The sequence below is a fragment of the Leptonotus elevatus genome, chromosome 12, assembly GCF_054856555.1.
Source record: "Leptonotus elevatus isolate MCC_2025b chromosome 12, RoL_Lele_1.0, whole genome shotgun sequence".
Taxonomy (NCBI): Eukaryota; Metazoa; Chordata; class Actinopteri; order Syngnathiformes; family Syngnathidae; genus Leptonotus; species Leptonotus elevatus.
This window is the reverse complement of record NC_141250.1, coordinates 19,827,340-19,854,418: the sequence shown is the minus strand read 5'-3', so window position 1 is coordinate 19,854,418 and position 27,079 is coordinate 19,827,340. Positions and strand designations below refer to the sequence as shown.

Genomic DNA, 27,079 nt, shown 5'->3' with positions numbered 1-27,079 from the left:
TAATCGCATGATTTCACTAGTTAACTCACGATTAATCACAAATTTTATATCCGTTCTAAATGTAAATTTTTTTTAGGTTTTCATACTCTTGTTAACAAAAGTGGAATTTTTTTTAAACTAATAGAAATAGTTCAAATTAATTTTTGACATCTATAGACGTCAATGGCAGTGAATGAGTTAATGGAAACTTACATGCCACTAAAGCTTTCTTAAAAAAAAAAAAAAAAAAAAAACTACTGCTTTTAGAAATATATCTAAATTATAGTCTTATGTGGACATGTGCACAGTAAAAATCTGGAACTTCTCTATATTGTCCATTAAAGATGAACAATAATGTTTGGAAAGGCAGATTTGTTTTTTTCCTCTCAGTGCATGTGTATCAATAAAGCAACTTTTTTTGTGAACAGTTTTACTTAAAAACACAACAATAATTGTCCCAAATACAAAAATAATCGAAGGTGCAAACAAACGGCACCCCCTTTTCCACGGCAAATCCTCCAAATGATGATCATGCTTTGCAACCACACGGGATGGCGAATCCCCCCCCCCCCCCCCCCCCGTGTGTTCATCAGCGTGCAATCCCTGGAATTTGCTCAAAATGGCTGCCATTCATGCCAAAATGGTTCATACTAAAACTTCCTGTTCAAGTTTGGACACGAGTCATTGAAACGGTTTTGTGCTTCGTGTTATGATAAACATGTCTGCCCAATTTTGTGCCAATCGATGAAGCTGGTGTCCTGGGCCGATGTTTATTCTCAAACTTTCTAAGCCGGCACGTGGGATGGAATTTGGCCAAAATGAAACACTTCCTGTTCGATTTCGGGCTCGGCCACCGTGAGACCTTTTTGGGTGCATCTGGATATGATGGACACGTTACACCCCATTTCATGTCCATCTGTGAAACTTGTCCAGGGGGTTGATTTCTCTCTCTCGAACTTTCTCAGGCCCCTTTTATACAATTCATCCTCAAAATGGCCGTTTCACACCAAAACGGGCCCCTTCCTGTTGAGACCCAGTCAATTTGGTGCTGACCGCTGAAATGGGTGTTGGTGGCTTTTGCGTGCAAACCCGATTGCTGACGTTTGCGAGCAAGCTACTCGGGCAGCAGCTCGTCTCCGAGATCTTCATCAGCGAAGTCGTCGTCGTCCAGCCGCACCTTGGCCCCCGTCTTGGGTCGCTCCGTCAGGGGCCCCAGCGGGTCCACATAGGAGGCGTCTACGCACAGACAGCTTTTTATTAACTCGTTCACTGCCGTTGACGTCTATAGGCGTCAAAAAATTATTTGAACTATTTCTATTAGTTAAAAAAAAAAAATCCACTTTTCTTAACAAGAGTATGAAAACCTAAAAAAAATTGTACATTTAGAACAGATATAAAATTTGTGATTAATCGTGAGTTAACTAGTGAAGTCATGCGATTAATTACGAAAACATTTAATCGCCTACGCCCCTCATTTTTAATCATCTTTTCTTCTTTTAAAAAAAAGTGTATAAATTAATTTTTTTAATAATCTTTTCTTTAAAAAAAAGAAATTATAAAAAATTAGGGGCATCAGGCAATGATTTTTTAAAATCTAGTTAACTCACGATTAATCACAAATTTTATATCTGTTCTAAATGTACAATAAAAAAAAAATTGGTTTTCATACTCTTGTTAACAAAAGTGGGAAAAAACGTTAAACTAATAGAAATAGTTCAAATGAATTTTTGACGCCTATAGCCGTCAATGGCAGTGAATGAGTTAACTACACTGTCGTGTAGAGCGAGACATTTTGAATGCGGTGGCTCCTCACCGAGTTCTTTGGGGCTGCTGCTCTCGTAAGCGTCGCCGGAAGCAGGAAGTGACATCACCTGCGCTCCCAGGCGCTCGCCTTTGTTGCCATTGCTGCTGCTGCGACCGCTGTCTGCAACGCACGCACAAAAATGTCCTGCATAAAGTCGCCTTTTGGTGAGCAAATTGTGTTGTAATAGCAAAAGGAGGGCTGCTCGATTATGAAGAAAATATTCATCACGATTCATTTGATAAGACCTCAAATCACCATTCGGACGATCATTTGTTTGTTTTGGTGCAAAACAAGAAAATGTTTAAATGTAAAAAAAAAAAAAAAAGTGCAAATATATACATTTAAACAACTCAAAATCAGTATTAATAATCTTATTTTTGTTTACGATTATGCCCGTTTTGTAATTGTGGAGTGTAATAATTGAAATCGTAATTGAATTTCGATTAATTGCACAGCCCTAAGCAAAATGTTGGCAAAATAATTTTTTTTTTTTTATAGCCCTTCTTCAATAAATCGTACTTTCGTGGTAAAATGAAGCCTTTTTGCTGCAGAGTGTGTCAGTCCGCATGAGGCTGCCAGGTAACCATGGTAACATAAAGCTTTTTAAAAAACAACAGAGGAGATATTCTGCCTTCCCTCAAGTCCCAAATGTCTGGCACACAAAGCCTCAGAAGGAGAACTCCTATTAGGGGGGGGGGGGGGGGGGGGGACTAACACAAATGTTATTTCTCAACATGTTACTCAAGCCAGACTCTAGTTTGTGTACTATTAAAAGTTATTTAAAGAGGAGGTGAACTTTGTAGAGATAACAAAAAGGTCATATCACTTTAAAAGGCAAAAAGGGAAAATGAAGAGTGCATTTTTTTTTCCTCACAGAATGCCAGCTGCAAGCGCTGCAGACTTTACAGAAAAGAGGGAAAACTCTCAGGCACATTCGAGGTTTCTCACGTTTGGATTTCTGTCCAAAAAGTCAACAAAAAGGCAGCGCTCACAATGTTGTGAAGGTGCGTTCAGGCGCATGGGAAAAGTGAGCGATGGAGCGTATTCATCCGAGAAGAGCCGTCGTAGCTTCCTGGCATCTATCGTCGATGTTGACTTTGTCAGATGAATCTTGAGTGTGTTTATTTAAATAAAAAAATAAAAAAATAAAAAAAAAGCAGAGGGTGGGACTCACCAGCGCTTCCCGCGCTGCCCTCTCGCCGACCTCGGGCACTGCCTTCTCGCGCCGATTTCACCCTCTGTAGGACGAAGAGGAAAATGTGCGTTACATTTGCTGAATGTGAAAAAGCGTCTTTGCTTAATAAAGTTTTATTCCTTGAAGACAAATGAGGTATCGATGTACGTAGGAAACATGTTGCATTCACTGACGGCGACGTTGTCTTGCACGTTAACAAAAATGTGTCACATTCACTGAAATGTAAAATTGGCTGACGTCGCGTTAGATTCACTGACGTGTGACCACAAGTCGTATGTTTTTGAAGTCTAAATTATTTTCATTCACTGAAGCCTAAACTGTCTTTGATGCTTAAAACAAAAACATGTTACATTCCCTAAAGGTTAAAAAGGTTTTCGATGTTGCCAACAGTCATGTTCAACGAGACTAAATTGTCTCACGGATTTGTGAAAAATGCCAGCATGACCAAATTTGGACATAAAAGCTTTTGTCCCTTATTGAAGAGGGCTAAATTGTCTTTGATGTTGACCGAAACGTCGTACGTTTACGAAAGAGTAAATTGTCTCTGAAGTTAACAAACACAGAAATCGGATTTTTATTTGTCGTTACACAGCAGCACAAGACTTTAAAAAAAAAAAAAGCTTAAAAAACATGTTAATTTATGTCTGAAATGCTTTTGACATGAACATTGTTGGTTTGCTACGATTGTGTTGTTCAAGTTCGATTCCTGTAAGTGCTTTTGTGACAGCTGCGGCTGTTTTGAAAGCGTTACATAACGAAAGATGACGACGTTGCATTTATGAACATTTGTGCTCCTTAAGTGTGATTTTGTAAACATTAATGACAAGTCAGTCTTCAAGCGAACGTTGCATGTGTCTTTTTGACAATTGACGAAGTCTAAGCCTCTGACACGAAGCAGAATGGAACGCATAATAAGTCCAAGCCAACGTGAAAGTCATTAGCGCCATGACGACACTTTTGGAACGCTCCACATCTGCAATGACAAGCCGCACTGACGACGTTGGAACGCCGCGTGATTTGTTTTTTAACGCTCAACATTTTTTTTTGCTCAACCAGTCGGATTGTTGCGGTTGCAGACTTTGGACCAGCGGGGGAATTTGGAGACGGGCGAGTCGGCTCTCTGGCTCCTCCGTCGTTCCATCGAGTGAGCTCAGTCGTCAAGAGCAGCTGGTTGCGATTTGACAAAGTCCCTCGTACCCGTCACTTGCTCCTGGCTCCCGCACATGTGGCGCGGGACTTGCGCCACGTGGTTCTGTCATTCTATTACGGAGATCCGCAAAAGACAGACCCCGGGTCCAGATCTGGACCTGGAAGCCTTTCTCGACAGACCCTGACCTCTTGTTAGACAATTTTGACAAATTCTTTCAATTTAACCTGAGCAACGTTTGGGAGATTTTGAGGAAAAATATATTTGTGTTTTTTTTTTTTTTTTTTTTTATGAAGAAAAATAAGAGTTTTAATGGTACAATTGTGCATTTATTGATGTTATGAAAAAGAAGATGTTTCTGATCTCCACTGTGGAGCTGCACTGACCATTGCCCCCCCCCCCCCCTTCTTGGCCACCAGACACACAAAAGGAGGACATGTGTTTTCAATCAGGAAGGGCGGGATCAGATTTGATAATAAACGCCATTAAGAGCCGGAGCTGCTTCTAATATTTTGTCTATTTGAACAACGGCACACGCGATCCATTTTGCTTACCTGCTCTCTGAGCTCCTTCATCTTCTCCACCTTCTTCAGCTTGCTGGTGTAGTCTTGGACCTCCTGCAGGTCCATGTCCTGACTCAGCCTCACCAGGAAGCGCAGACCTGGACACACAAACATGTCCTCCACATTTTTAGCAGCCCGGCCGGCCGTATGGTGCGAAACGAGCAGGATGGCGAATTACATTCCACGTTTTCAGGGAACTTCCGGTGGATTTCTTTGTATGTGTCCAGAGATTTCTGGTAGTTGCCTGGAAACAATAACAAAAAAAATATGTGCTGTGACTCAAAAGTGACGGGTTAACACACGAGTATGTATGAATGCACTCTGAAGATTGTCAGACATGATTCATCAAAACGACAACACGCTGACGACATGGCAATGTCAACAATGTTGCATTTCCAAGACAAACTGCCACTTTGGGGAGACTTTACACCATTTTTGAGTCAAAGTGTAGCATTTTGCGCCAGAAAACGTTTTTTTATAATCAACTACTGCTATTGGACAGAGCATACGTTATATCATATAATGCCAATTGACTTTTTGGGTGTACAATTATTGTACTTTTGACGACTTTTCACAAGATGTTGGTGTGTGTAAAATAGTTTCATTATTTTATGAACAAATATAATAATTTTAAAGGGATACTCGACTCATTGAGCCATTTTCAGCAGTCAAAAGTTTGTCCAGAATTAATTTGATAACTTCTTTCTTTTTCATGTACAATTAATACCTTTTAAAACACATTTTTCCACTTGCTGTCGACCGAAGATGACATCATTTCTGCTGAATGTTTCCCGGGGTTTGGTCGGCAAACTTGACAAATTCATTAATTCACTTTTTTTTTTTTTTCTTCTTTTCTCAAGAGCTCAGTATTGTTCATTCGGAAATGTCATCATCATTGCTTTTTTTTTTAATATATATATATATATATATATATATATATATATATATATATTTATTTTTTTTTCATTCACTTTTGACTGCTGTTATAGGCTCAATGAGTCAAGTTAACCCTTTAATGGTAAAATGTCAGTCACGTTTCTGGGACGGAAAAAAAAAATAATGCCATCATTATCAGCTGGCGACCAGGAACGAAATAAATCATTGTTGAGGCAAAGACACGCGTGATGAACATGAGAAGTCCCCGCTTACCACTTCTCCTGTAACAGCTCGCCACCATCAGCTGCCACCGGACTTCATTCGGTCTGAGGAACACAACAACACCGCTTCAACTTTCAACCGCACAAAGATGAACACGGGTGCGCCTCGTTGACTCACTGCACGAGGATGGCTCGGTCAAAGTAGTGAATGGCCTTCTCGTAGAGCTGCGTCTGCACGTAGTAGGCCGCCAGCCACTCGATCACCTCCATGTTGCACGGGAACAGCCGGAAGGACTGGCGAGGAAGCGACGCCACGTGAACGACGACTCATTCGGGAAACACGGACGCGGCGTGTGCGTGCGCATCGGTACCTCGCAGTAGTAATGCAAGGCCTGCGACTTGTCGCCCTCCAGGTCGTGCAGGTCCCCCAGCTTGGCCAGAGCCTTGGGGTCGTTGGGGACCGCGCTGATGACCTGCATCAGCCACTCCACCGCCTGGTGGGGGTCCTCCAGGAGCTCGTAGCTGGCGCAGTTAAAGATAAAAAAAAAAAAAAAGAAAAAAATACACGGACCAAAGACCCTCTAATGTAGCCTTTTTTTGCGAGACTAGCCTGGTAGCGTGATATGACCCTTTCGTGAGTTTTATCATGTTTTAATATTTTCTATGAGAAGCTACCACTTTCTTGGTTAATCATTTAACTTTAGGGGGTAAAATATCCTATTTTAATGCCAAAATGTCTAACCCTTCCGTGGTGTGGGAATTTGTGTGTTGTCACTGATGAGCTTGTTTTTCACACCAAACTCACCCGAGCATGCCTTAGTGGGCCTTGCTTGGTTGCACGAGGAGCAGAAAAAGAAAACTGCTCCCAAAGTGTTGGATGCCGACAACGATCCAACCCGTCTTGCCAAGATAAAGAATTAGGTTTCAGCGTCAGTCATGCACTTCTTTGGTAGTGTTTTAATGGCAAACTATTGTATTTCTATGGGAAAGCACCAGTTTGCTGGCCAACAAAGTATTACTTTTTTTTTTTTTTTAATCCCTCGGTGTGATGACGTTGAAGGAGGATACATGTCGGCCAGCTGATACATGACCTCGGCGCTGTCCCCGAGAATGGCGTGGAGCTTCAGGAAGCAGTCCAGCGCGTCCTCCAGACGGTTCAGTTTCTTGTACGTGAGACCTTTGGGACGGGAGGCAAAAAACGACAATAACGTTTTGGCGCACTGCACGACCTCGGCCGCAGAGGGACGAGATGGCGTTTGTTTTTAAGAGGTTACCCAGGTTCTTGAGGGCTTCGGTGCAGGAGGAGTCGTTCCTCAGCGCCTCTTTGAAGAACTCGGCCGCCTTGGCGTAGTCCTGCTTCACAAACTCCGTGTTGCCTTTGTTGACCAGAGCTCCCGGGTTGTAGCGGTCGGCAACCATGGCCAGGTCGGCGTAGCGCTCGGCTTGCTCGTAGTCTTTCTCCTGGAACGCATGGCCACAATATTAGGTACACCTTTGCATCTTTTCAGACCCAAAAGAGTGTAAGATTGTTATGATGTGGCCTGAGTGACATATTTCCTACCTGGATCATTTCACTTTTTTTCCTCTGATAAAATATAACATTGATAACCATAGAATTACTTTTTTTTTTCTGGATTTAACTCAAAGGAAAATAAGATTTTATTCTTGTAAGATTATGATTTATTTATACTCGGATTTATACCCACATTTCTTATTTAGATTACGACCATTCTGTAAAATGTACTACTTTGTTTTTATTAGATTGTCTTGAAAAACTACAACTTATTTCCCCCAAAATATTCTTAAAGAATACACAAAATAAAATATACTACTTTTTTCCTCGATTAAAAAATCTTGTACGATTAATGACTTTATTTGTTGAAAAAAAATCATCTATTTACTATTTCCTTGAAAACATCTACTGCTCCCCCAAAAAATGCAACTCTTGAAAGACTTTTTTTTTCAAACTATAAAACACTTTGTCTGAAAAAGAAAGACTTATTTTTTCTCAAAAATCTAAATAGAAGAAACTTTTTTCACAGATTTAGTTTTCTCAAAAAACACTTTTTTCCTTGAAAATACATGACGGTACTCGGACCACAACTTTCTCGTAGTATAATTGTTTTTTCAAGCATTTCAGTCCTAGCAGTCTTGGTTGAATCCAAGTTCTTGTGAACTCTTGATATTGAAAACACCTCAACAAAGTGAACTTTAATGTCTCTTTTGATCGCCACTAAAAATATGCAAGACGTACCAGTAAGAAGAGAGCAGACAGGTTGGTGGACGCGGCACTTTTGACTTTGCTGTCCTTTTTCTCAAACGTCTTCAGTATGGCCACTGCCTGTTGAACACATCAAAAAATGTCAGGGTGGGGGAAAAAAAGCACAGCTAAGTTGTGACACGAACTGTACTCGGTGATGCATCAAAGCAAAAAACAACAGCGCTCAAACGCAATGAAAGTAGCAGAAGGCACACATACCTCGGCCTTATGCATGCAGATGAGCGAGGGGGGAGGAACGGAGGACAAAAGACAGAAAGGATGGAGTCAGTGAGAATGAGCAGCAAGCTGCTGTAAAGATGAAAACAGAAGCAAAAAATGCTGGGAAACAAACATCACGTTGAATACTTTAGACGTGGCAACGCATGAAGCAAAGTGCCCAGCTTGCCGCTTTCTCACCTGGTTGAAGTCCTTCTGCCGGAGGTAGGTGATGGCTTTGTTGATCTCCAAGTCGTTCGCCAGCTCCACGTACTGGGAGCTCTTCACCATATCCACACACCTCAACATTGAAACAGGATTGAAATGTTACCAGTCTAACTTCAATCGTATTTATCGTGCACAAAAACAAAATTGAAAGTGAAATTAGTGAGGACTTAAAAACAACAACTTTATTCTCGTAATATTAGTATTTCTCATCGATTACAATAAAACTCTTCATAAAATTAAATATATTTTTTAGGGAGGAAAACCCCTATTTTTTTTACTTTGACTCTAAAACTTCCTTGGCTGTAAGTCATTTGTGGTAGACGAGTCAAAACAAAACACAAACCAGTCAAATCCGGCAGCGAATGACGTCTCGATGGCCGGAGCGATGAGCTTGGCGGCCGTCATGACGTACTTCTCAGCACGAGCTTTCCTGTGGGACGCAATCAACGTGTGATTTATTAATAACGACACTCCTATTAAATGTGCTGCTGTGTTTACTTACAAGTCTCTCTCCATTTGGTGCAGCTTGTCATTCTTGATGGCTTCTATCAACATGTTGGATCTGACGTCATCCTGAACCACATCACAGAAATGAACTCAGTGCGTGTTTGGCTTTTTGGGGGGCTTTTACTGGCAACAGCAATTCCAAAAGAAAGGGCTGCTTTTAACGGTGAAATGAGAACATACATAGGAAGGAAGTGGCGTCACAGGAAGTGTCTTCATTTACTATCAATGAGCTAATTTGCTATCAAAACACGGGAGCGAGCGAGCGAGAGAGAGAGAGAGAGAGACGCATGCGAAAGCCACACATAGCGTTTCGCTCACATTCGCGGCGATGTACTTGTCTTCGTGCTGCACGTGGAGAGGCACCGCGAGGAGCTTGTGGAAGGCGTTCTTCATGCCATCTGCATCGCGGATGGCGTAGTAGCAGAGGATCAGGTTGTAGCCGGTTCTGACGTTGGCGCTCTTGCTCATGATGTGCTCGAAGGACGCCACGGCGTCCGAGTACTGGCCCAGCAGCACGAAGACGGTGCCGATGTTCTGCATGATCTTGATCCTCATCTCCTTGTAGTCGTCCGAGATGTGGTCCAGCGCCATGCGGTAATACTTGATGGCTTTGGGGTAGTTCTTCTGCTTCACCCAGATGTTGGCCATGTTCACCCTCAGACGGCCTGCGTGCACAACAGTGGGGAAAACTCACATTGCTTTTACAAGAATCAGTATGCTGGCTTGTGAGAAATGCAGTCAAAGTGAATTAAAGTGTTTGCAGTTTGTCTCTCAAAAATGTGACTTGCAACATTACAACTTTTTTTTCTTAAAAAAAAAAAAGACAATTCTTGAGAAAACAAAATCAGACTATTTTTGGGATTTATACACATTATTTTTTATATTATTAGCATTCCATTATTACACTAGATTCTGGAAAAAAAATACTTGTTTACCTTCAAAATATGCTACTTATTTCTGAGAATAAAAACAACTATTCTTAAAAAAAAATCTGCCTTTATTTTATAACATTACGACTTCTTTAAAAAAAAAAAGACAATTCTAGAAAGCTTATAATTTTAAAAATAAAATACACCTATTTTCACAGAAAATGTATCTTGAAAAATATTTGGTATTTGAAAATTTCTGTAATTGATAAAGAAAATGAGTTTATTCTTGTAAGATAAATACTTTTTTTCTCAAAACGCCCAACATCTTTCCACAATATTATTTTTTTTCCTTTGCTCTAAAAAAAACATTAAAAATAATAATAATCATAACAACAGATTTAATTCATGTTAGCTAAAGACTTTTTGCCTGGAAAAAAATACATATTTTCCTTTTCTGGAAATTTTACCAAAAACACATTTATTATAGTATAAATACATCTGACCAAAAAAAAACCTCTTTGAATATAAAGATTTTTTTCATAAAAGGCGTGACGCATGCAAAGCCCACCCGCATTGGTGAACATCTTGTTCTTGACGATGAGTTGGTAGCTGCTCAGAGCTTCTGGGTACATCTCATTGTTTTCATACTGGTTAGCCAGGTTGAGCAGAACCTGACCCACAACAACAACAACACATTAGCATCTCATTGCTTACACCAACTTGCCTGATTTGAAAATGTGCGCTTGTTGGACACTTAAACGAAGGGAATCTAAAGCGCCGGTAGTGGCAAATGTGTAGCATTAACAATTAGCATCAAGTCGGGACACTCACAGCATAGGTGAGATCTACGTTGATTTGTTCTGCGTTGCCAGACTGCTCCCTCTGTTTCACTAACACTCTCTCCTTCCTCTCGGCCTCTTTGGCCTTCTCAAGAGCCTGTAAAACACACACAATAACAACTAAGATCCTATCTGCATGAATGTTGTTGTTGTTGTTGTTGTTTTTTTTATGACAATTTGAGTCTGACCAGCTCTGAGTTGCCCGTGCTTTGTGCCATGCAGCTCTCAGTGATCAAATCATTCACTTTCTTCTCCAGTAGCTTGATCTTTTCCTCGGGTCTAAGGCAACAACCGCAACAAACAAATCTCAAGTAGGTCATTTTAAATCATGCATGCATTTGGCGTAATCAAACTCTCAACTCACAAGTCCTCTCTCTTTTCCTCCAGTGCAGGTGCAGGGCCTCTGGACTGGCCAAGAGGGTCAAAAGCTGAGCCTAAGCATGACTATAGAATTAATTACTAATTTCAACAGTAGAGGTACTGAGTTGTTGGTCAAAATTAGACAATAAATGTTGGATAAACTCACCACGCGCTCGCGACGAGGTAAAACCCGCCGCTCTGACTGCCGACATGGGCCGAGACGCTCCATCCTGAAAGAAAAAAACCAACGTTTTTTTAATGGCAATATTAAGTCCATAATAACATTTACTGTAAAACATGTCTAAAAATGAAGAAGAAATTACCACTACAGCTCCAGTCATGGGTCGACCAATTGAGGAGGTCATGGCCATCCGGGCCTACAAAACAAAAAAGAGGTCATACGATATTGTCAGATAAAAAAAAGAAAGAAAAAAGGATACATTTCCTGCATTATTTTCACAATTTAAAACAGTTCCCAGGTTGTGGTGTCTGAGAAAGCTCTCAAGTCAACAGACACATTTTTAGATATCAATGATTGGTGTGAACTGTAATTTGAAAATTACGAGTGGGCAGAAACTTCAGACACTCATTGTATACTGCCCATGTGCAAGCAATTATAAAACAATTTTCCATCATATGTCCCATTTAAAATCATTATCAAGCACTCAAGCAGCATTCATCAAGTCGACTTACCCCAAAGGATGAAGCTAAAGGGCGCCCCCCTGCGGCAGTTCCAGGAAATTTAGCAGTCATCTGGACAGTGGATGACGTGAAAAGTACTTCATAAGTAACATTAACATAAACACGTATACATATATTGTGGCATGGTTACGTTACGCTTCACTTATGTTTACCAAGTGTGTGAGGAAGGACTTTAGCATTAAAAAGGCACCCACAATGCCATTTAGCGCAATATACTCACAGGGGGTCTTCTTCCGTGACTGGTTCTAACCGCCTCTTGGAATCCTGCATCATTATCCAGCTCCTTTAATTGACAAATAAATTGTTATTATTCTGACTTCACATTTTTGATGTTGAAATTGTTTGGTGAACCAGCCTACAAGCTAGCTAACTCGTAGCAGGCTACGTAATGGCTCTCACCTCGGTGTCAAACGTTGGGTTGTAGTCGTTGTATCCCGAATAAATATCGTCCTCCTCTACCGCCAGATGCACGTTTTCCATTTTGGCTTCCCAAAAAGAGCAGTTTGAAAAGAAAATGTGTGTGGGGGGGAAATATATATAATCGACAAGTTTGTTTTCAATCCCAGAGTTCCACGCGGCATAGGCGGGACTAATTTCCTGTTACGAGACATGATTGGTCCTAAACGCGTCAATCACCGTCTAGTTTGACGCTCACTGGTCAAGGCTCGTTTCAAGCTGTTGCTATGATACAAGCGTGAATGCTAAACTCGCGCCTGACTTTTTAAGGCTGAGAATCGCTTATTACAGTCTTTACCTAATACTAAAATAACACATGAATGTCAACATTTATGAAGTCAGTGTGGGAAAGACTAAAATACTCGACTAGAGGACATGGCTTCGATGCACCATGGGCGGGACAATGTAGTTTGACCCGATTGGTCACTTGGGCATCAATCATCATCGAGCGTCACGCTGATTGGTCAAGCCTTTTTTTTTTTAAAGATGTTGCTAGGATACAAGGGGACGCACTGAACTCTGAACTTTTAAAGCTATAATACTGTTTAGTCTTTAACTGATATCAAAATTACACATGAATGTAAATAATATAATTTGTATGGAAAATGGTATTTGCACTGTCAATCATTGCAACTAGCCATCTATTGAATGGCGGAGATTAAAGTGGTGACAGTCTTTGCGTAACTGTACACCTTTAAGCTTGCAAGTCAACCACCCCATGCTATGCATGTTTAAAATGCATTAAATAAATAACAGCAACTTTCCAGCGGTTGAAATGTTACAAATCAGATGAGCGTATGGTAGCTTAGTTTACCCACAATGCACCACGCCGCTACCCATAATGCCGTCGAGATGCGCACTTCGCTTATTGGTCAAGAGAGTGACAGGCTCGTGCTTTACTTTTATAAGTAACAATGGTTTCTTTGCTGTTTTCACCCAAACGTAAAGCATTAATTAATAATATTGATAGTGGTTAAAAAAATATAGCATTGTTAAAATGTCTATATAAGAAATAGGTGTGTTTAGAGCATTTCATGTATCGGCAGGCGATGTGACGCCAGAGTGGGCGGAGTGACAGTTTTGATAAGAAGTTCCGCACACTTTTGAAAAAACTGCAAATAAACGAGCTCTTCAAACATGAAGATCATCACCGTTATTGGCAGGTGAGTGAGACTTCATCTTTTTGTAGTGCGTAATGGCTGCCATGTGAACTTTTACACCTTGCACATTAAAATTAGCTTGAGTTTCCCCAATTGAGCATGAAGATTTATCTTATTTGAACACAGATTGAGTGCAGATTGTGTTTGTGTGTGTTACAGTGGTCTGATCGGTCGGTCGTGGGCGATGGTGTTCGCCAGTGGAGGCTACAGTGTGAAACTCTACGACAACCAACCGGGACAGGCAGCCAACGCTATCACTGCGATGAAGTAATCAAAACACACGATTTGGGCAATTTATGCAATATACGTCTCGCGAGACTTCAACCTGACAATGTACAGTAAATTACTTTTATTTTTGTCTGTGTGATAGCGCCACTGTAGGTTAACTGTTTTTAACAAAACAGGTATCGTGTATATAATATAACTTAAAGTTATAAAATAAACAAATAAACGTTTGTATTTAAGTACATGTATTTTATTTATTTATCCAGGTTAGACAATTATGATAACATTCTCATTCGCTATGCTGACCTGGTAGATAGCAGAGTACGACAAAGCTAAATAAAAGCAAATGCAAATACATACAAAATGTATATACTACGCACTATAAAACATAACATTATAACAGTATTTACAGCGTAATACATTATAACATGACATGATGAATGGAAGTCTGCGCTGTTTTCACTTTTACTTGTGTACAGGAGTTGAATTAATACTCTTTAAAAAAAAAAAAAAATTCTCGTTTTTGGTTTGTTTGTTTTTTTACACAAGTATCTGTACTACTACTAGTTGGTGGAAAAAGTACTGCACGCCTGTTCTTAAGTAGTGGTATAGACACCTGTGTAAAAAAAATAAAAGTGAATTTTAACCGTCAACAACTGGAAAAATACACCTTTATTTGTTTATTCTGATTACACAGATAATTTATTGACGCCAGAAGCTGGTGGTTTTTCGGATGACATTTGTCACAATTCATATCTGTAGACGACAATGTGAAACAATTCTCTGAAATAAAGCCACGCGTCATGACTTCTTCAAGATTTTAATCAATCAGCTGCGACTGACTTCATCTATCTCTCTAGTAATGTCTTGGTTAAAAAAAAAAAGTAACAAGCCTTTTTTTGACAATGTAAGGAGTAAGTGAAGATATATTTGTTACCAAATGTAAGGAGCTAAAGTACAGATTGAAAACTCTTATTAGCACAGCTACAAAGTGTTTGTACTTGTTACATCTAACTACTTCTTCCACTTAAGTAAAGAGTATGAGTACATTTTTGCACCTCTGATCACAGCACCGTCTATGCTGGTGGGACGAGTGAGTTTAGAAAAGGTGCAGAAAAACAGGAGTGGAACATTAACAAAAAACACACAGCCTTTGTCAGGCTGGCCTCACGTGATCAGTCTGCGGGGTTACTATGAACAACAACGCGGCTATGCTCTTTGGTGACATGGTTGGTTGAACTTTACACAGTGTGTTTGCGTGCGTGTGTGCGCAGGAAGCAGATGATGGAGCTACAGGAAGTGGGAATGCTGAGAGGGCAGCTGAGCGCCACGCAGCAATTGGCCTTGCTCAGCAGTCATGACGACTTGCAGCAGGCTCTGCAGGGGGCCTTTTTTGTGCAGGTAGTTGCCACGCGGCGTGTTAGTCGTTTCCGTTTATTGATAAAGTATTCATAGAGTGTCCTTCTATGTGTGTGATCACCTGTCAATCGCGAGCTTGACGCTGAGACAGACTAAATGGGGCAACGAATAATCAACAACTTATTATCAAATTCATCGCTGATCATTTTGATAATTTATTCATTGTTTAGAGACCTTCTTTAATTTCATATGGCCCGAATTCTCAGAGTTTCAGCTTCTCAACAGTATTTCTGATTTACAGTTCTGTAGTCTTCCATGAAAGCAGACTGATTATCTTTGTATTGAATCAAAATATATTAATAATAAAGGATGTGTATTTTACCAGGAGTGTGTGTTTGAGAATCTGGAGGCGAAGCAGAACGTCTTCCGGGACGTGGAGCGTCTGGTGGGCGAAGACGTGATCCTGAGCAGCTCCACTTCCTGTTTGGTGCCCAGCGCCGTCTTCTCATTGGTTCAAAACCGGAGCCGCTGCCTCGTCTCCCATCCGGTTCGTAATCGTACCCCCTTTTGTAATACAGACCAACACGATAAGAATTTACATATGTTAGGCACCCAAGTTGCAAAGTCCAACTGCCAAATATTCATTTTTCTAAACTTCCTATTTTCCCCCAGAATTCTACATTCATGAAAATAATGTAATTCATATTTTCCTAATTTAACCTGAACTTCAACTTGAATTGATCAGCATCTATTTTTGACTATCCCCAAATTGCCACAGTTTTTATTACAGTGAACACCAGGATATTTGCAGTTCGGTATTCGCAAACTCACATATTCTCTAATTCTATGGGGGGCGGGGCTTATCCTCAGTTGTTTTTTTTAATTGAAAAAGTCACCTAGGAAATTGTGTTCAGACCAAAGCAATAAAAGTATGACTTTGTCCCCCTCTTGTGGTCTTTTGGTGCCAAGGAACTATGTTAAAGTGAGTTGCGGAGTCATTATACAATATGGAAGTATTTTGTTCATTGTGTTAATTTCATTGGTACGCACTAACGCACACTTTAATTGATTCCAAACTACAGCCCTCGGAGCCCAGTTTGAGAACCGTTGTGTATTAATATTTTTACTTTTCACCTCATTATCCAACCTGACAAGGTCAACCCACCTTACTACGTCAAACTTGTGGAACTGGTACCTCACCCAGACACGGTGGCGGCCATTATGGACAGAACCTACTCTCTGATGACCGAGGTAAAAACATTTTTTTTTAAATAAAAGTGGATTTTTTTTTTTTACGCCAGCATTTTTTATTGTAACAGCATGTCACACTGCCCTATGTTGTTGTTGTTGTTGTTGTTGTTGTTGTTTTGCAATCAGGTGGGTCAGGTGCCCGTCCGCCTGAGGAAAGAGATTGACGGCTTCACCCTCAACAGAGTGCAGGCCGCCATCATTGCAGAGTCTTGGAGGCTGGTGCAGGTCAGTCAAATTGTTAGATGAATGAATATTCAGAAAGATAAACCGATATCAAGTATCGGGCTAAAATTATTATTTCAGGGTATCGGTACTTGTGAAGGATGCCAATACCAGCCACCCCAAAAATTGGACATCAAATAAGTCCTCCTTGCCAGTAGTTGGTGCTATACGCTGCAGCCGTTTGACACATGGGAGAATAATAATAAGATAATGCATTGATAGATGGATCAATAGATGGATGGGTAGTAATGGATAAACTGATGGATGGATGAATGTATAGATTCATACACAAATGAAGGATTAATAGTTGGATCAATAAATGGATCATAAAGATGGATCAATAAATTGATATATGTATTAATAGATGGATCAATAAATGGAAGGAGTGATGGATGGGTCATTAAGATGGCTGAATGGTGGGATTGAGTCGCGCTCCATGGATGGATGAATGGATATATAAGTGGATCCTGTAATTACAGTTTATTCCTCAAGGGGGTGCCAGCGAGTCACCTGTCTGTGTAATGAATGTGAGATAGAAATGTGGTCCTCATCATGCATTTGCTTGCGGATGTGTGTGAAATTTTGTCAATCAAGGTCCGCCAAGGCTTAACTTGCAATGAATGAATCAGTTGCACTGATGCTTTTTGTAATGGAGACGGCACGGAGGAAGCATGTTGTCAGCGAGGCTAAGTGAGCTTTAGCAGCTGATGACAGCAGCCTTCAATTGGTCGCAGTTTAAACACATTCCACTAAAGCATGTTAAGTATGGAGGACCAAAACTGCCAAAATTCAAAATAAATAAAGGAGTAAATAAGTAAATGAATGGCTTTATTTATTTACTCATTTATTTATTTTAAAAATACTTAATTTTATCAAATAAAATAAAAGACTAAATAAATAAGCCTTTTATTTTATTTACCAAATAAAATAAAAGACTAAATAAATAAGCCTTTTATTTTATTTTATAAAATTAAGTATTTTTAAAATAAATAAATGAGTAAATAAATAAAGCCATTCATTTATTTATTTATTTACTCCTTTATTTATTTTGAATTTTGGCAGTTTTGGTCCTCCATAGTTAACTACTCAAAAGGCTATTGTATGTTTTAAACACAGTTTTAAAGGTGTCCATTTTTTTTATTAACCTAACGTGTTGTCCAGGTTTGTTTTCTTTGCACTTGTTAGGCCAGTATTGCGCAACGCCGTTCCCTCTCGTCTGGTGGTTTGTGAGAAAGAGGAGGGGAAAGCCCATATGAGCCCCTGAGAGTAAAATGGTGGCAATTCATTTAAATGACTGGACTGGACTTTGTAGGATGAGGTTCGAGTGACCTACAAAACTCGCCAGCATCCGATGCATCGTAAACTGATTCCTCGTGAGACATCACAAAGGATTGTCTACACAAGACATGCGTGAAGAGATATCTGTTCCACATCTTTTGTTTTAATCTCAATGAATGCATGCAACAACAAGTCGACCTGCTTTCTGGCTTCCATACATTATCGCCGCTCAAAGGAAAAGACAACACATTTCTTTCAATCACATTTTGTGATTTTGACATCGCCGGGTAAAGAAGCGAGACAATGACGACGAGGATAAACAACGGGCATTAGAGGCGCTTGAAATGGGTTGTCAATGTTTTCATGGAGGAAGTGGGAATCAAAGATCACGTCCTCACGAGGTGAATGTTTGTCACGGATGACCTTTACTTGTGCATTGCGCATGGCCGCACCAGATGATAATAATATGTTCAACAAGTTATGAGGCTAACAGTTAGCCATCTAAACAAAACAAGCTAGCTAGCCATACAAGTAAAATGATAATGAAAATATGTATTTGTTGGACAAAATTAACTAACTAACTAACTAACTAAAAATAGAGATTTGTGATTATCATCAATATAAACGGTCATCTTTTGGGATCATAGTAAAGCTCTGTTCTCAAAAAGAAACAGAATTTTAAATAAAGTTTTCAAGTGATTGACAGGTGATTCTAGGTGGCATATGACAAGTTGGGTCAAACCATTCTGGTATGGGGGAAATTCAATTGCCACCTGAATATAAAATAAATGTTATGAACTTAGAAATATTTACATATACTTTTAAAATATATTTTAAAATCTCATGCACCCCCTTGAGTGCCTTCACGTACCCCCATTTGAGAACCACTGTTGTAATTGATACAAACTCCCGCCTTTAAATGTATTTCAAAATAAAAGTTTCAAATTGGTTATTTCTTTTTGGTTGCACCACATGATAATTCATCAAATGTGCATCAACAGACAAATGTATACACCAATGACCCATATATATGAAAACCATATAAAGCATAGTGACCAACCAAAATTCGGATAATTTTTTTTACCCCCCAAAATTGCAACCTTTGCGATTTGAAAATTGCATTCTACTACATTGCGATGTCGATTTGAATTTGATGAATTGTTTAGCCCTAATTTTAATGCAGGATGATTTGATTTAAAAGTAAATTGAGCTACAAGCTTGATCACGGACCAAATTAAACTAAGCTCTTATACTAATATTGACACAGACAGACCGGTCTCCTTGTTGTTTTCCTTAAGTGGATTCTTTGTGTCAAGAGTTGTTTTTTTTCCGCTTGACTGGCGAGTCAAGTGGCCTTTGCGCTGCTCTAAGATCTTACGACGCATGAAAAGAACAAATTCTAGGGATTAGTGTTGTACACAATTTTTTTCATGACATTTATGGCCATTTTTTGAGGTCAAGGAGGGCGGTGACATCACTGTCATCCGATTGGCCGACAGAACGTGGCTGGCGTTTGATTGGCCAGTGGATGTTGAAACTTGTCACGTATGTGCTCTGGCACTGAGTTCAAAGAAGCATCCACTATCGATATTATTAATATTTTGGAGGGATGCGCCCGCCGCTAGCATAGCCTAGCATGTGGCTAGCGCTCGACTTCCAAGAACTGAATGTCCCACTCGAGGAATGGCGCTTGTAACCTCTCAACTGACCTTAAACTGGCTCTGACGTTGTCGTGTTCCCGGGCTGGAATTTTGCACAGGTTAATCTCAGTTGATGCGATTGCCAAACATCACACACTGCGCACGTTTCTTTTTTGATAGCGCCGGCGCGGGGATGGCGTCTACCTCGGCGCGCTATCGCCGAATTCCTGTGTAGGATGGCATGTGACGAGCGTCTTCGCACCGGCCTGTGGAAATTCCGGCTCTCTGCGAGGCTCTCGTTTTTGCCACTTAACCCTGAGGCTTCCATTAAGTGGCAGCTGTTAAAAACGCCACCGTGCTGTTAAAAGCGGACCACGTTGCCCACAATGCACTACAGCATCCACTCCCGTTTTAACCGAAAGCTGATTTTTGAATGAGAGATTTTTTGTTGTTGGAAAATGAGAAATGCTGTACATGTGGAAATTAAAGATAGACAGATATTTATATATTTTCTCAAATTCATTAATATTTATATAATTTCTGAAATTGAGCTATGATTGGTTGTTACCTGAGCCCTGAGCAACTGTGATGTCATCTTCAGTCGACAGCAAGTCGAGATGGAGATGGATTTTTTTTTTAAAAGGCTGGATTTTGCTTCACAACTCTTATTCCAAAAATGTAATATTAATCATCAGAATGTCATGTTTAGACTAGTGAGGTCACATATAACATATTATTGTCAATATTTTTTGGGGTGGTTGACTTCCCCTTTAAAAGGTTAAATGAAAAATTAAACAAGCAGCTAAATAGTTTCCTAAAATTTTCTACACTAAATTAAGTTTTCCAAAATTTCAAAATAATGGAAATGTTACATTTTCATTTATCTTTTTAAATTATTATTATTATTTTACACAAAAACAAAAGGTACACAGAGTTCACAGGGTTGGCAGCGTCTCTTATAATGCTAACTGAAAAGTTCAACTTGGGGCGCTAATTAGCGAACCAACAGGCTTCCTGTTCTGTGGACGGGTTGTGACTGTGAAAACAAATGTTTACATACTTGGCCAATACATCTGATTGGGATTCTGATTCAGAAAAAAATTGTTCCCTGAATTTACCATAGTTTTAAAATGAAATCTTGTTCAAAGTAGCTAAATTTTTTTAAAAGGCCAAAGCCGATATTCGTCAAAATGCTGAATTATCTGCGGCAATAATCAAGGAGCAGAGGTTCATGTTAACCTTTCTCATCTAAGAAACTCAGGACGCTGAAAGGCGACCTGCCAGGCTTCCCGCTCTGTCATTGCTCGATGATGTTCCTTGGATGTGTTGTGACTGCGGGAATTGCCCTTTTAGGGATCAATAAAGTCTGAATCTGAATCAATCCAGCATTCATTTCAGCAACCTTGTTGAAAAAAAAAACCCGCGAACTCGCCTGACTGTTGAATAATCCCGAGCATCTTTGGTTCTCCTGGTTGGGGTGGATCAACACGTTCCGCTGGATTGTTAGCCTGCAGTCACCCTTGAAAATGTACGACACTTGTTTAGTCACTACTTGAATGTTGTCCCGCCTGATTGGGTTGTCAGCATTGCAGGACAAAACGGCGTGTTGCCCATCGCTTACGCTTCAAACACTGAAACGCTTCAAAATTGTCAACCATCCAGTTAGTGAACTTTTCCAGAAAGAAACAAAAAAAAACTTCAGTCACACCACAATCACTCAATCTGTGGAAATTAGGTATCGCAGGCGTACCTCATCAATTGGCCAAGATGGCCACCGGGTGGGTGAGGGGGCAAGCATCGCGGGCGTACCTAATCAATTGGCCAAGATGGCCGCCACCCTTGGTGGGCGGGGGGGTGGGGGGGTGAGGGGGGGTGGGGGGGGGGCTTGGGCGTACCTGAACAATTGGCCAAAAGGACAAAAAATAATAATCTGACCTTGTATCCATGTGAAGTATGTAAAAATAAAATCCACATTTCGAGAACCACGTTAATAAATCGCAGATAAATGGCACCCTCCGATCAAAATGGTCGACTATCTGAAAATTGAGCCAAAGAGGTACTTTATTCGACATGAATCTACATGACAGATTTCATGCCAGTTGGTCACATTGATGGCGAGTGCAAATATTTCCTTCTCGTGTTGCGGCCGTCATTTAAGTCGCAGTAATCCAAAACTAAAAGATCAAATGTGGCTGCTGGCGGGGAGGTTTGGCGTTTGCGTGAGAGTGACCCTTTGGTGCTTGTTATGTAACACAGAACCACCCCCCCCTGACCCATCCAATTACACGAGAGAGAGCGAGAGCGCGAGCGAGAGAGAGAGAGAGAGAGAGAGAAGGGGTCCTTGAGTCAAGGCCAGCGTTGGAAAGCAGAGCGGCTGAGAAAGCGTACGGTGATCATTGTGGAGGAAAAGGTTCCGCCCACCCGGCCACTTAGCTAAGATAACAGGCTCGTTGTTGAGCGGCGAACTTGAACAAAGAGCGGCCTGTGAATACCCCCCCGCTGACCCTCGCGTCCCCCCCACCGACCCGGTTTGCTCTCGGCTTTGATTTCCTACAGTGCGACAAGCTCACCTGAACTGATACTCGCGCTGGCCTCGGCTTCGTCCCCACATCACGACTTTCATGCCTTCATCTTTCTCGTCCTTAAATCCTCAACCAGAACTTCAACACCCGTTTGACTCTTGCTTCATTATAGTTTGGGGCCGCTTTTCCCTTCCCCTTTCTTTTTCTTTTTCATCTAAAATGAAATTGGGGCGCTGTTTGGTGACCCATCCGGCTTCCCTTCTTTTTTTTTATGTCTATTGTACAAACTCTTAAGCGAATTTCACTGCTCTGTACTCGGGACACGGGAAATGACAAATTTGATTCCATTTCATCCCTCTGTTCTCAAACCTCACCCCTCTCCAAATAGGGTGCACACTCGAAAAACAGGTAGGTCAAAAACAACCCAAATTGGGTCAAAAAGGACCGACCCATCTTGTTTTGTTATTCATTTAATCCAATCAAATTAAGTCGAAGGCGTAATTCACTTAACAACACAAAAAATGAGAAATTTGTTTTGTACAACACATTGTGGGTTGTTTAATTATTTGTTTTGAATATTTAAAATAAATAACTTTTGGGGTTACTTATTTAACCCAACCTTTATGATTTTAAATAAATAACCCAAAATGTTGGGTCAAATTAATAATTTAAAAAAACAACCCCCCAAAATGTAATTGTTTTGTACAACTAATTAGTTATTTTTATTTAATCCAACATTTTAGGTTATTTATTTAACCCATTTTTTTTGGGGGGGGGGGATGAAATATATAATAATAACCAAATAGGTTGGATCAAATGAATAATTCACAAAACAACCCAACTTGGGGGGGGGGGGCTTAGGGCGGGGCATTTTTGTATTATCATTTATTCATTAAATTCAAATATTTTGGTTAAATAGAGAACACACAAAAAAAAAAAAAAATTCAGGGTGGGGTGCAAAATAATCCAATTTTGGGGATTGTTTTGTGGGTTATTCACTTGACCCAACATTTTTGGTTATTTATTTAATCCAAAAAGTTGGGTCAAATGAATAACCCAAAAAAGTTGGGTTGGTCCCTTGTAGACCCAATTTTTTTTTTAACCCAACTGTTTTTAGAGCGTGAAAATAGGTTGCAACATCAGTTTTCATAATTAATCAAAGTTTGACTAAAGCCGAATTGTACAAAATCCAAAGCAAGATTGAAAAATGTCAATCTAATGAACAGACACTCGAAAATATGAACAGAATATATATATATTTTTTTTTACATAAATATATCATATATGTAGCTTTATAGCCTGTACTTCCTCATTCTTTTAAAAATCACCTCATATACAATAAAAGATTTGTGTACATGAATCACCTTCCAATCTCTTTCCTCAGGATGGCATCATCTCCGTCCAGGACATCGACCTGGTGATGTCAGAGGGACTGGGAATGCGCTACGCCTTCATTGGTCCCATGGAAACCATGCACCTCAACGCGCCTGAAGGTAACGCAGCCAAGCAACTCTTTGTGTTGGCTTGACGTATCAAGAGATTCGTGTTTTACAACAGAAACTCAATACGTGCATCAAATTTAGTGGCAATCGGACTTAAAGTCCCGGGCAGACCCCTGGAAGTGACTGAAAAGAGTCTAAAATGGCTGCTCCAAAACCAAAATGGCTGACATCCAATGTCTTTTTTTTTTCTTGGGTCTGCTCATGACAACAACAACAAAAATGAAAATTGACTTCGGAAAACCTGACAACATCATCATCTCGGTTTGCGTATCTGTTGCGAACCGGCTGTCATGTGACGGCGCAGCTGGACCAAACGACCTTTCCGCTGAGCGTTAAATCATAATCATAATCATAATAAAGGCAGAGCTAACATATAGCTGACGTCCTGCTGCTGCATACATAACATGCTATGCGCCGCGGCGTTGCCGAGAGTGAAATGTCAAGTAGATGGAGAATGTCAGGTGCGGGTGCGAAAGCCGCACAGTCGCTGGGCCGGTGAGCGGGAACACTTTGGGGGCCCGACAAAGGCGTCTTTTGATGCCCCCCCCTCACACCAGTCATCCAAAACTCACATGGCGTCCCAAACAGAGTTCTCAAACCTTGTAAAACGCCTCAAATAGCTCCAGTCAGATGGCCAAGCGAACAATGTGGAGTTCTGATGGAATCACATTGCATTAACTCTGTTGCTAACCAAAACAGCAGCACCCACCAAGAAAATCTCACAGGTGCCTCCTTCAAATAGACGCCTCTCTTATACCACCTATGAAAATAAAAAGTGAAGTGACTATGATAACTCAAGAGTTTGTATACACTATTGCCTTCCGAACACTGCTGCTAACCAAAACAGCAGCACCTACTAAACCGTCTCTCATATTAATTATAGTGTGGAGACCACAAAAAAAAGGTCACAATATTCATTTTGATATTATTTGTTGTTGTTATTTATTGCTGAATATACGAGGAGCTCGTCCTATATTTGATATTTCGTTTTGGGAAGTTTTGACAAATATTTGCATCTTTCAAAATGTTTCCGTTGGACTCGTTTTATGGCTGCGAGGGTCGCATCGGTTACGTCAACAAGCAAATCTTTGCGACGTCACGTCATTGTCTGCTCTCCAGCCAGACGTTTCTTTTCATTCCAACTGGAAAACCACGCATCAAGTCCATGAATGTCAAGCGACGACGTTTCCTGGTGCATTAATGGTTAACACGTTTGTTGGAGCGTGGCATTAATCATTCGTCAAGCAAAATGTCCGCTGCCTTTGTCACGAGGAAATGATTAAAGAGCGATCAATAATGGCCGGGACGGGAAGGAGGAGTGTGAAGCAGAAATACATTTTCTCATTTGCGTCGTCATTTGCGTCAGTCGGTGACTGAAGAAAATTAACAATTTAGTGTTTAACTCTAAAGTGTTTTAATTTGTACAAATATTTCATGTATTTATTTTATTATTTTGATCACTGTGTACTTTATAATATAGACGGTTTATAATCAGATTGAGATAATCATGTTAGCGCCAACTAATGCTTACTTACTTGATGTCAGAATTTCTTTGCCTTAAGTATCGGCGGCTTGTATCGGCAGCCTCCGCAAGTACCCGATACCTAAAAACAAAACCAGCATTAGCCCGATACGATACCTGGTATTCACCCATCCCTAGACAATTTAATCTTCAATAAAACAATTTAGCGCGAGTTTTTTCATGAACACCAAAAACAATCTTGAGTCTTTGACAAACCAAACGTACACTTTTTAGAGTTTTAAACTTAACATCAAAGACAACTTAAGAGTCGTCGACCCCCCTTAACGTGCATGTTTTCGTAACGATCACATAAATAAGCAGTCATGGACATGAACACGTACGTCATTTAATGACACGTATACGTGCTAACCTTGTCATCGGGGTGCATTCAAGTGTTGTTCGGCCATATTTGTAGTCCTTCTCTGATCCTTCCGCAGGTCTCGGAGACTACATGAAGCGTTACGGCGAAGGCATCCAAAGAGTTCTGAGGTCATTTGGGCCCGTGCCGGACTTCTTTGCTGAAGATGCCAAGAGCGTTGTTAGCGTACGTATCCACACAAAAAAACATGGAACAACTTTTATACAAAAATTGTATCAGCTACCAATATTCATAAACATTCAAAGAATTCATTAAAGGCCTGACCAATATGGACGTTTTGAGGCTGGTGCCGATTACGATATTTGGCCGTATAAAATTACGATAATTGATTAATCAGCCAATTAGCTTTTAAAAATCTGGTGAATAAAACAAAACTTTTTTTGTTCCCCTAACACTTACAGTAATAAAGATCCAATTTGAATTATTTGTGTTTTAGGAGATGTGTGCGCTAATCCCCAACGACGAGCGGCACCTTTCGGCCCGGCAGGAGCGGCGAGACCGGCTCCTACTGGGCCTGGCCCAGCTCAAAAAAGACAACTGAAGACATCGGGACTACCTCAACGTGTCACTCAAATCCGTCTCACTCCTTGGACTGATTGAAAGCCAGTCAGGAATAGTGGCTCGTCTTGAAATAAACATCGTCTGATCATTTCATTGTGTGGTACAGTTCACTAAAGCAGGCAATCGAGGGTTTCCATGGCAACCAGCGTGGAATCGGAATGATTTTAATGCTCTTGTTTTAAGGTAGGATTATTACACATTGTGCTTAATTAACCGGATATCTGTAATTGATTGGTTAATTTAATACGAGGGGGCGTGTCCATCACAGTGCGTCATTGGTTGGTTTTCCATCCTCCTATTTGTATTCGAATTTTCAAGAATTGCGAAAAAGAAGCTGAATGGAAACGCCAAAAATTCGTAAAAGGCCCAAAATTCGCCCAAAATTTTTTTTACACATGGAGGAGGTGGTTTTTGAAGCATATCGAATAAAGGAAAATGTGCATTTTGGCGATGGGAACAGGTTTCGCGAATAAGCGACGACAAGACCGGATATACGTCACACGCACGTTTGTAGTCACAATAAATGGCGGATGATAAAGTAAGATATGTTTGGGGAGACGGAAGAAACACGATTATTTTTATAATTAATTAGCGAAAAAACATTAATGCAATTTTAGATGGCTTTAATACCTATAGCTCTCAATGTAACGACACACTTCACTTACATGCGGGAGGGAAGCCAACAAGACAAACTACTTCCGTTCAGTCCGTCAAAAGCAACATTCCCACCTGGAACTCCCCATTGTCCCAAAGTTCCGTCACCACAACGTCATCTCGCGGCGTATCTTCGCAAAAGAGCGGATAGAAACGGGCATAAGTCGCATGTCCGTTTTGCGCATTTTCACAAAATTCGCATACAAATTTCGAAACATTTGGGTGGAAACCTGACTACTGCTGCAGCCGTTACTGTTTGTCGAGCAGGTCAAATTGTTTCCTGAATGCCAGGAAGGAACGGTCAACTATTTGCTGTGACATCACGCGTCCGTTCCATTCACTCACATTCACACACTTTTTGTCTTCGAACCTCACGTACACGTTTTCGGAAACAGGAAAGGCTTCAGAAATTAAATGTACGTTTTGTAAACATTGTTTTAGATACGTTTTCATATACATCAGCAAAAATTTGGCTTCTTGTATATTTTTGTAAAAAACAAAACAACAATTTAGAGTTTCGGGCAAAATCAAATAATTCAATCGGTCACAATTTTCACTAAAATAGCATACGTGTTTTTGTAA

At 40.4% G+C, this 27,079-nt stretch overlaps 2 protein-coding genes and 1 long non-coding RNA gene across 4 annotated transcripts; 1 reads left to right on the top strand and 2 right to left on the bottom strand.

The window, feature by feature from the left end:
* Positions 1-564: 564 nt before the first annotated feature.
* On the bottom strand, positions 565-12,510 carry ift88 (intraflagellar transport 88 homolog). Of its 2 annotated transcripts, XM_086091938.1 has the most exons (24): positions 12,166-12,510; positions 11,987-12,049; positions 11,758-11,817; positions 11,388-11,441; positions 11,231-11,294; positions 11,069-11,138; positions 10,893-10,983; positions 10,697-10,801; positions 10,434-10,536; positions 9,315-9,661; positions 8,992-9,062; positions 8,833-8,919; positions 8,463-8,562; positions 8,040-8,126; positions 7,060-7,246; positions 6,854-6,962; positions 6,157-6,307; positions 5,964-6,079; positions 5,838-5,890; positions 4,867-4,932; positions 4,680-4,786; positions 2,958-3,021; positions 1,793-1,903; positions 565-1,215 (listed from the first exon to the last, which is right to left on the bottom strand). In XM_086091938.1, the coding sequence occupies exons 1-24, from the start codon at positions 12,244-12,246 to the stop codon at positions 1,094-1,096; spliced, it is 2,469 nt and encodes an 822-aa protein (XP_085948064.1). In that variant the 5' UTR covers positions 12,247-12,510; the 3' UTR covers positions 565-1,093. The 2 variants fall into 2 exon arrangements, with proteins under 2 accessions (XP_085948064.1, XP_085948065.1); XM_086091939.1 differs by lacking the exon at positions 12,166-12,510 and having other exon boundaries at positions 11,069-11,148; positions 11,987-12,020.
* Positions 12,511-13,087: 577 nt separating this feature from the next.
* On the top strand, positions 13,088-25,936 carry cryl1 (crystallin, lambda 1). The gene is made up of 9 exons (XM_086090936.1): positions 13,088-13,385; positions 13,542-13,649; positions 14,882-15,008; positions 15,352-15,513; positions 16,122-16,217; positions 16,344-16,442; positions 23,264-23,372; positions 25,341-25,447; positions 25,719-25,936. Exons 1-9 carry the CDS (start codon positions 13,360-13,362, stop codon positions 25,821-25,823), a joined length of 939 nt encoding a protein of 312 aa, XP_085947062.1. The 5' UTR covers positions 13,088-13,359; the 3' UTR covers positions 25,824-25,936.
* Positions 15,349-26,543, bottom strand: LOC147164947 (uncharacterized). Its single transcript, XR_015096662.1, has 4 exons — positions 26,509-26,543; positions 25,274-25,421; positions 24,917-24,985; positions 15,349-15,530 (listed from the first exon to the last, which is right to left on the bottom strand). It is a non-coding gene; the product is annotated as an uncharacterized LOC147164947 (long non-coding RNA).
* Between the last annotated feature and the right edge of the window lie 536 nt (positions 26,544-27,079).

Coding starts and splice junctions, on each gene's coding strand:
- cryl1 (XM_086090936.1), top strand. CDS start 13,360: ATGAAGATCATCACCGTTATTGGCAG. Junction 13,650..14,881: donor AACGCTATCACTGCGATGAA/GTAATCAAAACA, acceptor GTGTGTGCGCAG/GAAGCAGATGATGGAGCTAC. Junction 23,373..25,340: donor GCACCTCAACGCGCCTGAAG/GTAACGCAGCCA, acceptor ATCCTTCCGCAG/GTCTCGGAGACTACATGAAG.
- ift88 (XM_086091938.1), bottom strand. CDS start 12,246: ATGGAAAACGTGCATCTGGCGGTAGAGGAGGACGATATTTATTCGGGA. Junction 10,802..10,892: donor GCACGGGCAACTCAGAGCTG/GTCAGACTCAAA, acceptor TGTGTTTTACAG/GCTCTTGAGAAGGCCAAAGA. Junction 6,963..7,059: donor CGAAGCCCTCAAGAACCTGG/GTAACCTCTTAA, acceptor CCCGTCCCAAAG/GTCTCACGTACAAGAAACTG.